The 14,902-nt window shown below is 39.7% G+C and overlaps 1 protein-coding gene across 3 annotated transcripts; it reads right to left on the bottom strand.

Annotated features, from left to right (window-relative positions):
• Nucleotides 1-8,989: 8,989 nt before the first annotated feature.
• Nucleotides 8,990-14,656, bottom strand: LOC121791193 (pumilio homolog 2-like). 3 transcript variants are annotated; one of them, XM_042189237.1, is made up of 11 exons: nucleotides 14,339-14,654; nucleotides 13,530-14,204; nucleotides 11,940-12,543; nucleotides 11,018-11,798; nucleotides 10,793-10,934; nucleotides 10,578-10,685; nucleotides 10,286-10,498; nucleotides 10,079-10,189; nucleotides 9,752-9,946; nucleotides 9,489-9,663; nucleotides 8,990-9,405 (listed from the first exon to the last, which is right to left on the bottom strand). In XM_042189237.1, the coding sequence occupies exons 2-11, from the start codon at nucleotides 14,181-14,183 to the stop codon at nucleotides 9,365-9,367; spliced, it is 3,024 nt and encodes a 1,007-aa protein (XP_042045171.1). In that variant the 5' UTR covers nucleotides 14,184-14,204; nucleotides 14,339-14,654; the 3' UTR covers nucleotides 8,990-9,364. The 3 variants fall into 3 exon arrangements, with proteins under 3 accessions (XP_042045171.1, XP_042045157.1, XP_042045164.1); XM_042189223.1 differs by having other exon boundaries at nucleotides 11,018-12,543; nucleotides 14,339-14,656; XM_042189230.1 differs by having other exon boundaries at nucleotides 11,018-12,543; nucleotides 13,530-14,163; nucleotides 14,339-14,656.
• Between the last annotated feature and the right edge of the window lie 246 nt (nucleotides 14,657-14,902).

Here is a 14,902-nt window from a genome sequence, read left to right as displayed (position 1 = left end):
TTCCGGTTCAACCAATGGTTCGACCAGTGAACCGGTTGAACCAGTGAACCAATAATGACGCCGGTTCGCTTGCCGGTTCGGTTTTTAAAACATTGGGTGGGACCATAAATGATAAAATAAAAGAGAAGAAGAAAAAAAATTGTCATAAATGGATATAGACTATTTCTATGGGACAGATGAAAAAGGAAATATGACCTATTTCTATGGGACGGAGAGAGTATTAAGTAATTTTGCTTCTATTTACACTAGATTCAAACAAATTTTAGTGTAAATATCACATATTTTACTTCAGTCATTTACATTAAACTCAAATTTTAATTTTTTTTTCTATATTATGCTTTTTTTACTCACAAAATTTGAAAAAGTTTTTGAGTTTATTTATAAACCTAAAGATAGGTCCAAAAATGAAATTGACTTTAAATACAGTTGGAACTAATTACCTACTGTATTTTAGATTTATTGTATCATTGGTAATGGTTTAATGAGTTAAACCAACTAGTAACTTGCTTAATTAAATTAAGGTACTGAATCAATAATTTAAACTTTAGATTTGAATCAATAACCAATTTGTATTAAATTGGTTAATAAATTTTAATTTTATTTTACTACAATTAAATTTACCTTAACCAGTAAAATGAAGTGGCAACCTTAGTTAATAGTGTAGTAAGAAATTATTCAAATAACCACAAGTGTGGGAAGATGATCCTATCGACGCTGTCCAAGATGAGACCCTCGACGTAATGTGACAGAGTGCAATCCAGGAGAAAATCGGATTTCTAGGCTATTTGACCTTTAAAATTATGTAAATGTACTCATTTTGTTATCAATTCCATTCATGGGAAAAACGTCTACGAGAATGGCGTGTTTATAAATGAAAACGCCAGTGATATTAGCGTGTGTATACGCAAACACGCCAACATAGTTGGCGTTTTACAATGGCACTGTATTTTGCTCGTATTATTAACCAAAATACTTAAATTTAAACACGCTAACTTCTTTGGCGTGTTTGATAGTAAAGACGCCAATCTTGATGGCGTGTTTAAGTTATAAAACGCCAAGATCATTGGCGTGTTTAACATAAAAAACGCCAACCTGGTCGGCGTTTTCCGGTTGAACCATATTTCACAGATCTCCCCAAAAATCGCAGACCCTAGTCACATTCCCTCCCCAAAACGCGAAAAACCTTCCCAAAGCTGAAAAACGCGAAAACGCTTGCCTTGGTCGGGTCAACCCGGTGGTGGATTGAAGCGTGTAGATTTCGATTTTGGCTCATTTCTTCCAAATATTAGTACTCGCAATCGGTTAGTATATCTAATTTTTAACTCATTCTTCCAAACATTAGTCTACCAATAATTGATGGATTATTATGATAGTATATATTGTAGTGTAATTTATATATTTATTTGATAGATTGTTATAGTATTATAAATTGTATTGTAATTAATAGAAATATTTTGACCAATTGTTATGGTATTATATGTTGTAGTATATCTAATTTTTTACTCATATTTGATAGGTTGTTATGATAGTATATATTGTAGTGTACTGTAAAGAAATATTTTTGACCAATATTTGTGTTTGACATTAATGCAGATAGTATGACGTGGTGTGTCCATTTATATTGGGGTGGAAATATAATTCCCGGAACAGTTATTTCATATGATCCTCCTTTTGCAAAATGATTGATTATGTTGGATGAAAGTATTTCCTACGATAAGCTTGTGGAAACAATTTGTGAAAGAATGGGAATAAACATATTTGAAAACAAACTTCAAATAGTATGGAAAAGTCATATATTCTATGGATCTTCAATCACGTATATAGGTATTTTACTAGAAGAAGTATACATGCCACTAATGTTTAGTGAGAGTATGACTACAGGAGGTCAAATTGAATTGTATGTTGAGTATTCGTCAATTACTCAACAACATAGTCATCATCTCATGAGTAATGATGTTGGTACGTCTACGAGAGGCCGAGAACCATATTTCGCTGCAACACAAGATTTTGATGTTGGTACGTCTACGAGAGGCCAAGAACCATGCTTCGATACAACACAAGATTTTGATATTGGAGGCGTGCATTTAGGGGACAGTGACAACTGTGATGTGGTTGAGGACATAATTGGTCCTGATAAAGCCGACTTTCTTGATCCACAATCACCTTATGATTCTGAAGATGTCGATCCGGATAGTACAGATTCAGATGGTGCTTCGTCGGATGAGGACCAATTTGTTGCTCCAAGAACATCCATTCCGGTTGGAGAAACAGTGGTTGGAGAAACATCAATTGGAGGAAGAGCAGTACGAGAAAGAGTAGTTCCACAGTTCCCACAGCCTGGTATGAACTATTTTCGCACCTTACCAGGTCCATATGATAGTTTTGATCCAAAAAACTTTGAGTTTGATGATCTCAATGTGCATTATTGGAGTGAAAAAGATCCGAGCAATGTCGGTTTGCATACTAAATTTAAAACCAAATTGGAATTGAACTCAGCTGTGACTTTTTGGCATTTGGAAAAAATCCGACAATATACAGTTGCTGAAAGTAAAGGAAAGAGATGGCATGCAGTTTGTAAGTGGCCACAAGGAAATCCGAAAGATAAGTCCTTACCGCCATGTTTGTGGGAGTGCCGAGCAACATTGAGGAAGCATGATGAACACTGGCAAATTAGAGTGTTTAGCACTGCTCATACTTGCATGGGGGATCGTAATTATAATGGGCACGCTAATCTTTCGTCGGGTATGATAGCGTTGAGTGTTCGACATCAGATAGAAAACGATCCTTGCTACAAGGTAAAAGCAATTGTGGCGGATATTGAAAATAGATTTCATGTGAAAGGTAGTTACAAGAAAGCATGATATGCTCGGAGGACAGCTATTGAGCTTGTGTATGGTTCGTGGGAGTGGAATTTCAAAGTTTTACCAGCTTATTTGAATGAGTTGCAAAGACAAAATCCTGGCACAATTGTCGAATGGTTGCATGATGACAGATTAAGCAACGGTATGAACAAGGTTTTCAAGTACGTATTTTGGGCTTTTGGTCCAGCTGTGGAGGCTTTTCAACTATGCAAACCAGTTTTAACCGTTGATGGAACTCATCTACTTGGACGATATCGAGGTAAAATTCTTATTGCCGTTGGATTTGATGCTAATAAGAAATGTTTGCCTATTGCATATGCCATTGTTGATGAGGAAACCATACAAAGTTAGAATTGGTTTATGGAACGTATTAGACTTCACGTAGCCAAGCATGAATTATGTGTAATATCAGATAGGCATGTGGGAATCATAGATGCAATGAATTCTCCCATATGGAAAGAAGAACCCAATGTGGGGCATCACAGATTTTGCTTGGTACATGTTAGAAAGAATGTTTTGCAGAATCACAAAGGCATCATGGTAAAAAAACTTGTTTGGAAAATTGGTATTGCTACCAAGAAAGCAAAGTTTAAGATCAGACGTCGTTTACTTCGAACCATCAACAACGAGGCTGTGCAGTACCTTGATGCCGTGGAGTTAGAAAAATGGAGTTTGGCGTATGACAAACACAAAAGATGGGGTGAGATGACCACTAATATGGTGGAATCTTACAACAATGTGTTGAGAGGCGCAAGACAACTCCCAATTAAAGCTTGCATTGATCTGATATTTTGGAGGACAATAGAACGGTTTAATGAGCGGTCAATTGCATCAACACAGTGTGCCACACCACTTACCCCGTGGGCCCATGAAAAGGTGTGCAAAAATGATGTAAAAGGTCAATTACATAATGTGAGAGTCCCAAACACAATTGCAGGGCTTTACGTGGTTCGAACAAAGCGTCGAATTGGTGGAAAGGGTGGTAATAAGTGGAAGGTAAAGTACTTGGAGTCGAACTGCAAATGTCAAAAGTGGCAGATGTGGAGACTTCCATGTTCACATGCAGCGGCAGTTGCGCGGTTTAGAAACGAGCCCATGCTGTCGCTTGTTGATAACGTATACCGCACAAGTGTTTGGGTACACCAATATTCTACGGTGTTCAATCCAATCAGACACCAAGATTATTGGGCTGTGCCTGAATGGACTTTGCAATGTTCACGAGCCCAGTTAATGCCTAAAAGTCGAGGTCGATATCGTACTACTAGGATTCCTAATCAGATGGATGTCCGTGAAGCTGACCAGCCACGAGCCCGACGCCGATGTAAACATTGCCGTCAACCAGGGCACGACAGACGCAACTGCCCGAATGCTTCTTCAAGGATGGATACTCAGTTGGTAGATGATGCCGCTGACGATTTTATGCCTCCACCTCCATCAAAATCTGCAGTTCGAGGTCGTCATTCTATCAGCCACACTGATGATGCCGATCACGATTTTATGCCTCCACCTCCACCAAGATCTGCAGTTCGAGGTCGGCATTCTGTCAGCCACACTGGTGGTACAGGCGAAGACATCGGGCTCAGTGATATCCACATTCTCCACCTAGGTCTTCTGTGCGAGACGATTTTTTCGGGGTTGATTTAGAGAATGTCGTTGTGCAAGATACTCCTCCGTCTAGACTCTCCACCGCCAGAATCGGGAAGGGTATCCGTAGCTTCTTTACCCGCAGAAGGTGAGACAATTGAACGTGTAACAACTATTTAGTTGAATTGAACATTGTTCTGTTTATAATCGTAGTTATTTATTGAATTGAACATTGTAACGTTTTACTTATATTTGGCGAGCCGTGTGAGTTCGCGTTTTTATCAAAAAACGCCAATTGGAGTGGCGTCTTTTAAAACACGCCGACTACAGTGGCGTGTTTATTCAGAAACGTTACCTCGACGTAGGAAAAAAGTTCAAAAAATTTTCTAACTGTAAAACGCCATCCTGAATAGCATTTTTTTAATTACGCCAACGGCGATGGCGTTTTTCCCGAAAAACGCCTATATAGTTGGCGTTTTATGAAAAAACGCCACTGTAGTCGGCGTTTTTATGCAGAATGTCCGCTACAACGTAGGAAAATTTGGTCAAATTTTCCCCAAGTTAAAAACGCCAATTGGAGTGGCGTTTTATACAAAATCTTAGTGATATAAAAAGGCCAACTGGGAATGGCGTGTTTGTTCCTATCGTTGACCAATAAGTAATATAAAGAGTTCAAAATATCAATATGAATACGTGTAAAAAGAGGATTTATCAAATTACTAATATAAAGAGTTCAAATCAATGAAAAACCACCAATATCAATAGAATGTATCAAATTAGTTTAATCATCTCGCCGTTTCCGCATAAACAGACCCCGTATCCCCTTCCCAATTCTGGATGTAGATCTAGGGATCCTTGAGGGAGGAGTATCTTGAACAACAGCGTTCTCTAGATCCACCCCAAAAAAGTCATCTTGCACAGACGACCGCGGTGGAGAAGTGGGGACATCACTGAGGCCAATATCTTCTCCGGTACCACCTGTGTGGCTGACAAAATGACGGCCTCGAACTGCAGATCTAGGTGGAGGTGGTTCCACAAAATCGTCATCGGAGTGGTGTACGGGCTGAGATGACGACTCTCCGCAGGCGGTTTTCTTCTTGGTTCGTCGTTTTGCCTTTTGCCTTACGGGTACGTCCACGTCCATTGCAGAGCGCTGCGAAGGACGGTAGTCCATCCGCTCAGCCTCCCCGGATATCCGCAGTCCTTCTTCAATCATCCTCGAAATGGTTCCCAAAGCCGGATGTTCATTCGTATATTGGCCACTTAGAAAGTGGCGCACGTTGTGAAGTGTCTTCACCTACAATTATCAAAGTTAAATACATATCATAATATGAATTTAAATAATTAATTAGGGTTTGGTTAAGTATGAATAATTTACCGCGAATTTATGAGAAGATGTCGTTTCGTGGAAGCCCTCTTCAGCATGCACGCCAGGTTTGATTAAATACACCACAGTTATCTGCCGAAACCAATCCATATATTCTTCGGTTGCAACAGGCTCATCACTGTACTCCAGATCAGTCCACACCAAAAAGTGCCTGTTGTCCCACTCCTGTATATAATTGGCGTGCCAATCAACCCAATTTCGACCAGCTTTTCCACGGCGATCCTGTTTCGCAAAATCAGTACCGTGGAACCGGGGGAGTTGTGGGATATACGGTTGGACAATCCCAAATTGGCGCAACACTCGGTGTGGCAGGTGTTATCGACATCCATACAGGACGACCGGCATCACAACTTTCCGGCAACTCCCGTTGGAGATAAGGCATCCAAATAAACTACATGCAACACAAATTTATTCAAAATAATTTCAATAAAAAACAACAAACAAAAAACAATTTATAAGTATATGAAGTACCTGGTTGGCATGCATCATGGAGAACTGATCTCGGAAATTTTCAATACAATGTCCGGGTGCTTTTACATATGACGCCGGACCATTCCATCTACAAAATGTAAATTATGAGCGAATAACACGAAGATTGATGAACATAAAGCTTAAAAAATGAATTAGTGAACAACTTACGCGCTTGCACATGGTAGATAGTCTGTATGCACGTGATCTAGCATCCTCGGTCTAATATTTGGGATTCTCTCCCAAGCCCACAGCTGTAATAGAGTTAAGGCTCCCCCGACATCCGTCCTCTTAGCAACGGCAGCTTCACACAAATTGTGGTACAAGCAAGCAAGCGTCGCACCACCCCAGCTATAGGTAGAACACCGTTCTATATCCATGAAAAATTGCAGGTAGAAGAACGGAATTTTATTTCCGGTGGCATTCGGGATCATCAGACCACCAAGTAATAGCAGACAATAGATACGAGCCCGCTGAGCATATATGTTGTGATCGTGCTCATCATTCAGCTCAATCCTCAATTGACGCGATAAGCTTGTCTGCTTAAAAGCCATTTCCTTCAACTCGGATGCGTCCAGTATGAATCCTAGAAAATCCAAACACCTGTCCTGCCAATATCCCGGTTGTGTCGGGGGGATGTAACCCGTCACAGCCTCTCCATCAACTTTCAGGCCCCATAAAACCTCCACGTCTTCCAATGTTACAGTCGCTTCACCGATTGGGAAGTGAAACGTGTGAGTCTCTGGCCTCCAATGTTCAATCAAAGCGGTGATAAGATGGTGGTCAATTTCCTTTGGCTGACCACACCTCAATAAACCGCCGAACCTCATCTGGTCCACTAGTGCCAAAACACGGTGATGTATGGGAACATTCCAAATTATTCCTTCATATCGTCGGCAGCGTACTTATTCGGATGGAACTCCTGCCCATATGTTATTAGAGACGTGTTGTCTCTGAAGATACAGTACAGAAGGATCCGCAGGACCACACGCAAGCCGACGAGCAGAAGTCGAAGATGATGCCATAATTTACCTACACAACATTCATAATCCAAATTTAACATTTACCAAACATAAATCATTTCAATAATTACATACAATTTAATCCAATTTCACAAAATGGAACACCAAAATCAAATAATTCACAATACACAAATTCACCTACTCAACATTTCACATCCAAAATCATAACACAATTCATCTACACAAAATTGACAATTTCAATTACAAATTTGTCCGACCTAACAATTTCAATTTGTCCAATTTCAAATTGCCCAGCCTAACAATATAAACAAAATTAACAATTCAAACTAAACAATATACATCAACCAAAACCCACATAAACCAAATCAATTTGCCCAATTTTTTTGCTATAACAACCCTAGGGTTTAGGTTTATAATCAATTTTTTATATAAATTCACTTAAATCCAAATAATCCAACATAATAATCAACACTAATGTCATTCAAACAATCCAAAATGCATAATATTTCAACTCAATTCACAACCCATTACAAACCCTAGCTAACTATCCAACAATTACTCTAATAATGTAAAAGATAAGCATACTAACCGAAGAAAATATATGAATCTGGGGAAGAATAGCACCGATTGATGAATGGAGGGCGAAATCACGGAGAGGAGGGCGAATTCGCGGAGATTGGCGCTGCTTGGAGAAAAATCGCAAAGTGTGGGTGTGGCTGTGATGTTTCGCGATTTGGGGGTGGAGGCTGGGGCTATATCAGCCTGTTAAAACACGCCACTCAAATTGGCGTTTTTCTGTTAAACCCGCCGATGTTATTGGCGTCTTTTCTTTTAAAAACGCTGCTGTTATTGGCGTCTTTGCGTTTAAACACGCCGATGTTATTGGCGTATTTCCGTAAACACGCATCTAAAATTGGCGTGTTTTATATAATACACGCCAACACCAATGGCGTGTTTCAACGTAATGATAATTGGAAAGAATACGCTCAAAATACGGCACAAGTATAAAACGCCGTCTATGTTGGCGTCTTTACGTTTAGACACGCCAATATCGCTGGCGTTTTTACTTAAAAACACGCCAACTTCATCGGCGTTTTTCCCATAAATGGAATTGATAACAAAATGGGTACATTTACGTTATTTTAAAGGCCAAATAGCCTAGAAACGCGATTTTGCCGCAATCCAGTTTAACTCTTTTTTTCTTCAATGATTTATGTTTTATTTTATTTTTTTAAACTCTTTTGTCAACAAATTAAGTTGGCTTTTTTACGTTCACGTCTTAACAATCACCTTACACATACTTTTGACTTTTATAATTGATTCTCTTATTTATCGGCGCTAAAAATTATCACAATAAGAAACAGTGGTTTGGAACCTCCATCATATAAATCCTGCGTCTGCCACTTAACATATCAAATTGTGACAAAATATTCCTTTTATTTGATTGGAAAATAAACAAAGAGTTTTTTACAATATAGAAACACTATGAAAGATGCTTTGCAATGTACAAAACTATGAATCCGTTAGGAGATGTTATACTTGGCTTTTGTGACTGTGATTATGTAGAAAATGTTGATACAAGAAAAACTCAATCAGACTACATTTTCAACATCGTTTAAATTAGCTGTCAATTATCTCTCTTATTTGAGCAATTTTGCATTAAAACGGAAAGAGTACCAAGTACTACTACTGTGTAAAAAATCAAATGAAGAGTAAAAAAAGCAGGTTTAAAGCTCTGGAAGAAGGCATAATTTTGTACAGTCACTTTGCACATTAAAACTAACTTTGCAATGTAAAACTATATTACACCCGTTTTGATATTCTCCTCAGCAGCAGCAGCAGCAGCATTCGGGCCTCAGCTCTTACTACACTCTCTCTCTATGTATAAACTCAACACTACACAATGTACAGGTTTCTTAGTACACGCGGCGACAGCTTTATTCGCAATCAGCTTATGACCTCCTCCTCATCATCGAATATAATACGCTCCGCTTAAGAAAGAAAGATGAGAAAGAGAGGTATAGCGCAAACTAGCCTCAGTTAGCTGTACAATTTCTTTCTTTTCTACAACGCGTCTATGGCTATGCTGCTGGATTTGGGGTCTGAGCCGCAATTCTCCTCTCTACCATTCAACAAATAAAAACCATCGGTTAGTAAGTATGGTTTTTGACGAAGTAGGAATCAGGACTTTGAGATTCAACATACCCCCAGCGGCAACAAGTTTCTCCACACGGGCTACTATGTGCTTCCCATATGTGTATTTCTTCAATGCGTTCAAGTGAACTTTTATTCTTGACATGAGCAGTTCACGTTGCTGGTCGCTACAAGTTTCTAAAACCTTCTGTACAACGTAATTCGCAAATTGGTCTTTCATCATGGCCTGATTTTGAGGTTAGAATGAGAAAATACAAGTTTAGAAAAGTATTAGTTCATCTTCATGTATAAAAAGGCAAAATTGTGTGACAAACCTGAAGTGGCTCATTCTCATCAGTTGTTCCGAGCATTTCATTCACCAACAGTTGGCGTTCACTAGGATTGCTAAATGTTAAGCATTTCTCGACAACGTTTGATGCAAACTTCTGCTGGCTCATCTGGACAATCTTCCCACCTAATTCCTGAATAATGGCTGATCGCTCGTGTGGCTTTCCCTGCTCCAGTACGTGCTATATAGCAGCAGCATAAAAAGCAGTCAGTGAAAAGAAGCTAAATGACATGCATCCAATTACGAATTTTGTAAGTAAACAAATGAAACACATTATTAAACTTATGAAAAAAAATCATAGGAAACTACAAACCTGAACAACGTAATTCCCATACTGATCTTGTGCCAGCATACTTACGGATCCCAAAATTTCTTCCATAACTTTGCTCTGGGTAATTTCATCCTTACAGTGCTCTAAAACTCTCTGCATAATTGGAAGCATATCATGTTATGCATTAACATTTTGAACGCAATTCCAACTACAAGTGTGAACCAAGACATCTAAACAGTTCTTAGTAACCTGTATCACACGGCAACCATAAGGATGTGCCGAGAGGGTCACAACTTGATCATAGAATGTCGAGACAATAAACTGAATGTGCTCCTCGGGGACACATTCGATGCACTTCTGGATAACATGATTCCCATTCTGATCACGGACACAGCGCATGACACTCCCATCCAGCTCCTCCACCATTTTGATCTTTTGATCCACATCGACAACTTCTATTGCCTACATAATCCGAATGCAAGGAAGATTGATGTAAAGAGTCATTTCATCATATGAATGCGAAATCCAAAGAAGATGATACCTTTTGGATCACTCTACAACCATACATCTGGAGGCTTAAGCTAAGTACATGGCCGAAAAGCTTGTCAGCCAGCTCTCTTCGTTGAGACGCCATACCATGTTCGAAGAACTGGGAATGTATAAAATTCAGTATAGAGGTGGATTAACAAAGCCAAGATACAGTGAAGTGATTCAGAAGCACACGTATCAACTACAACTAGTCACAGGACTCTGTACCTTTTGGATTACATAATTACCAAATACGTCAGTCATTAATGCAAGAGCTTGTGGAAAAATTTCCTGAAAAACCATGTTCTTCTCATCTGTTGTTGCAGTTTCAAGTTTTTGTTGGATAAACCGGCTTCCATATTGATCAGCACTGACATAAGATGTAGAGACGAAAAGTCAGAAATCAAGAGCCTCACAAATGAATAATGATTTCAACTTTAAAGAAAGGCATACCTGAATTCAACAACATGACCAGCAATCTCGGAAAGCTCAAAGCACTTTGCTTTATTGCTCTTGAACTCTTCCAGCAGTGAAGAAGCAAAGGTACCATCCATGTTATCCAAGTGCCAGGGTCCAATGACGCTCCCTGAAACATTTCTCAACCCACCAGGGTATCTCACATTGAAATCTCCATGCCTCATAGGGCTACCGGGCCCTCCTGAACTTGGGATTACCGCACTAGCCAAGGGACTTCCAGGATATGACAATCCAATCCCAAATGCAGGATTCCCGTAGTAACCATGAGGGCTAGATACACCTGTTTTACCACCCATGGGAGCACCATATTGAGATTTCTGAGGAGTTAATAGATTCCCAAGATAGGTTTTCTGGAGTAGGTCCATGTATGAGTTACCCATGTAGTTCCTATCGACAGAAGGATCATTAAGAGCAGCCACTTGTGCAGCATATTCAGCAGTTCTCAAATACTGCAGATACAAAGGGTCGACATACGGTGCCTGCATTGTGCTACCCGGAACCTGATTTCCTAATCTTCCAAGGCTTTGCTCAGCAGCAGCAGTACCAATATTTGATCCCCCCAACATTCTAGAGTCCATCCCAGGTAAACCCATAGCTGAGGCTGCAGCAGTGTTTTCAAACAACGGAGGCAAATTGGACCCACCAAGTTGACCTGATATTGGACTCATAGGGTACCCACTTAATCCATAATTTGAAAATGATGAGTTTGGACTATCCAGATGCTGATACTGAGAAATTCCACCTACCCCGCCATTAGCTGCAGCATTAGGAGAAACTTGCAAGTATGAGTTATTAGAAGGAACAGAATTTCTGTGGAGCTCAGCTTGAAAATAATGATTACCACTTAGATCTGACCCACCACCATTTCCCATACCAGAATCAGAAGGCATTACTTTACCTGTCTGGGGAACAGAAGTCATATTGTACGGCCCAGATTCATGTTTCTTTGCGTAAGATTGTTTCCTTGAGTCATTCTGGCCACCCTGAACACTAAAAAGATAACTATTGTGGTATTCAGCATCAGGCTCATTCCGGGAGGATAAATGATTCTCCTCCTCCATGATGCCATTTGAAAGGTTCAATCCAGATAAAGACGACACAATATCAGCAGGTTCATTAGAATGGGAAGCTACACCGTTGAAAGAGTTAGGACTATTTATGTTTCTTTTTTCTGAATTTCCTCCCCTGCCTCCTCCAATGGGAGTTGGGCAAGGACTTGGTGCTCTTGCAATGCGTTGAGGATCAGGAGTTGAGCTTCTCGACAAGGATGCACCCAAGACAGCAGCATAAGAAAATGATGCAGCTGTTCCTGTGTGCTGAGGAGCAGATGAGGTCTGGACATTTGAAGTAGAGTGTACTAGATCAGATGAAGACAATTCCCGACGCAGATTAGCCAACTCAGCCTCAGCTGAATCCATACCACTAGAGTTCTCATCAAAAGCATTTCTGCTAGCTGGGCGAGAAGGGTGTCCAGGAACAGGAGTAGCACGGTTCATATCATCCTGTAGAGATATTAAGATCTTAAGATCAGATAAAATCGTAAAAAGGGCTTGGGGTATGCAGGACTAGAATGCATTATGATAGAAATGGGTCCAAAGTAACAACTTGGCCTTCACTCATCAATAGATGCAACACATAAATGACTCCAAGTAAGGTTTAAAAAGTACAAAACATTTACATCTGATTATCTGAAACTGATGATAACTCAGAAAATAAAATATGAATGCTCTTCCTGCCAAACAGGAAGCTTCTTAGAGAAGTATAATAAAGCAAGAAGACTAGCTCATGATAATGTTGCATATATTCATTCAAGAGGAGAAACAGAAATCCAAACATGACCACAACTACAGAAGAAATGATAGATAATCAAACTCATAAGGATAAAAAAAAGAGCATGTGATATGCATAAGCTTACCCACGTTGCGAGTTTAGTAATGGGTTCACAAGTACTCGATGATACATATATAATTCAAAGTGCAAAACTGCAAACACCCTGGGGGTGTGTCAGAAATCCTAATGGAGATAAAGTAATGACGTTTAGGAGGAGCATAGATATAATATGCAAGCATGCCAAATTCTAGAGTTCATAGTAGAATTAAATCATGTTGTGCTTGTAATAGTTTAAACAGAAAGGGCATCACCCTCGCAAAGGTGCTCCATTGCTAAATCCAAAACAAAGCCAATCGCAATGATAGGGACATAAGAACAAATAAAAAGCTATTATATCCGAAGAAGTGCTGAATAATCTTCAAAAACTCAGTCTGTATTAGAAAAAAAACTGTGCACACTAAAATCTCTAGAAAAATCCTAAGTTGCATGTTAGGAAGCATCACGTTCAAGGAAATGATAAAGGAACATATTCAATGGAACTATCAGCAACCGAGCAGAACCACTACAATTATACAAAATCAGATGCCAGGAACTTAAGATACTAATATCATTAGCAGAAAAAGAACATAAAAATAAAGGCAGAGCAAAAATTGCTAACCTGAAAAATCTCTGCGAGGCTCTTCTGCTTGCTACCTAGTCCTAATCCAGGCAAACCAATAAGTCCATCACCCCACTCGACAGAACCCTGCAGCTTGTCCTCATTCTCACTCTCTTGCTTCTTCGGAATGAAACCAGGAGGCATCGAAAACATGGATCTCCCGCCATTGCCACTATCACTCCTGTTCACCTTCCTCTTATCCCCAATAGCAGAACTCCCTCCTTGCAGCCTCTGAGCAAACCGCCAATCCTCTCTCGACAACAGAGGAGGCGGGAGGCGCGGGTTCAAATTGACATTCGAGTAATAGTAAGATAGATACGCGGGATCAGACCTAAGCTCCTCCTCAGACATGAACCCATTACCACTCTTATTTCTTGCAAACTCAGCAATTGCTGAAGAAACACCAGCTCCACTTCCAGAGCCGCCGCCACCGCTGGCTCCATGATTGAACAACCCACCAACTGCACTTAGTGAGCCCTCGACCGTCGGTGGAGCTGAACCACTTCTATACAAATTAAGCTCTTTTTCAAGATCATCAGCCTCTTGGCTCCTCTGTTCACGGAGCAACAGCCCTATTTCCTGCTCAAACTCATCCGGATATGATGAATTCTCACTATTCCCAACCATCGGCCTCCTACACAATTCGGATAACATGTTTATTCAACCGGAAATTCACTGTTCATTACAAGAAAGAAACAAAGCTCAAGTCAATTCAATAGCTACCAAGAACGGAACTTTACTAATTCAAACAAAGCCCACACGAGCAAATTAGAATAAAAATCAAATCTTGGAGCTCATAAAAAAACAACCTTTTGATCATCCAGGCGTCAGGATAGCTCAGTTCTTGAAGATGAATGAAGTCGTCAGCCTGATCAAATAGAAAGGAAAGGAACCCATCTCACAATAAATTAAGTGTTGGTGTTGATTGAAATCAATATGTAGAAAAAATGAAATTTTTTAGTTTCAGATTGAGTTAAGAGAGTGAGGCTGAGGGGAAGAGAAGTGAATGAGAATGAAAGGCATATATATATATATATATATATATATATATATATATATATAAGAGAGAAAGGATGAATATGGCGGCGAATTGTTCTTACAAAGAAGCCATTTTAGGGTTTTGTTTTGGAACTGTGTACAGAGTGAGAAGAGAAAGGGGTGTTGTGACTAAATACATGGTCACCAAATTTATCTAAAGTTGCTATTATTATTCGCAAGGGCTTTGCTTAATTTTGTCAATAACAAATTTCCTAAATACTAGGTGGTCTAATTGACCCAGTGATGATAACGGATTTATATCAACAGAAAGAAGTTCTACTCTGTAAATTGTTGCCAAAGAAGAATATGCGGGTGACACGTTCGCCCTTTGCATT

The sequence above is a fragment of the Salvia splendens genome, chromosome 2, assembly GCF_004379255.2.
Source record: "Salvia splendens isolate huo1 chromosome 2, SspV2, whole genome shotgun sequence".
In the NCBI taxonomy this organism is placed as follows: domain Eukaryota; kingdom Viridiplantae; phylum Streptophyta; class Magnoliopsida; order Lamiales; family Lamiaceae; genus Salvia; species Salvia splendens.
The sequence above is the reverse complement of the archived record's forward strand: the minus strand, read 5'-3'. Positions and strand labels throughout refer to the sequence as shown.

Excerpts from the sequence above, each read along its gene's own strand:
- LOC121791193 (XM_042189223.1), bottom strand. The coding sequence starts at position 14,183 with ATGTTATCCGAATTGTGTAGGAGGCCGATGGTTGGGAATAGTGAGAAT. Across the intron at positions 10,499-10,577 it reads GTTGTAGAGTGATCCAAAAG|GCAATAGAAGTTGTCGATGT; the intron begins GTATCATCTTCT and ends CGGATTATGTAG. Across the intron at positions 9,664-9,751 it reads ATGAGAATGAGCCACTTCAG|GCCATGATGAAAGACCAATT; the intron begins GTTTGTCACACA and ends CCTCAAAATCAG.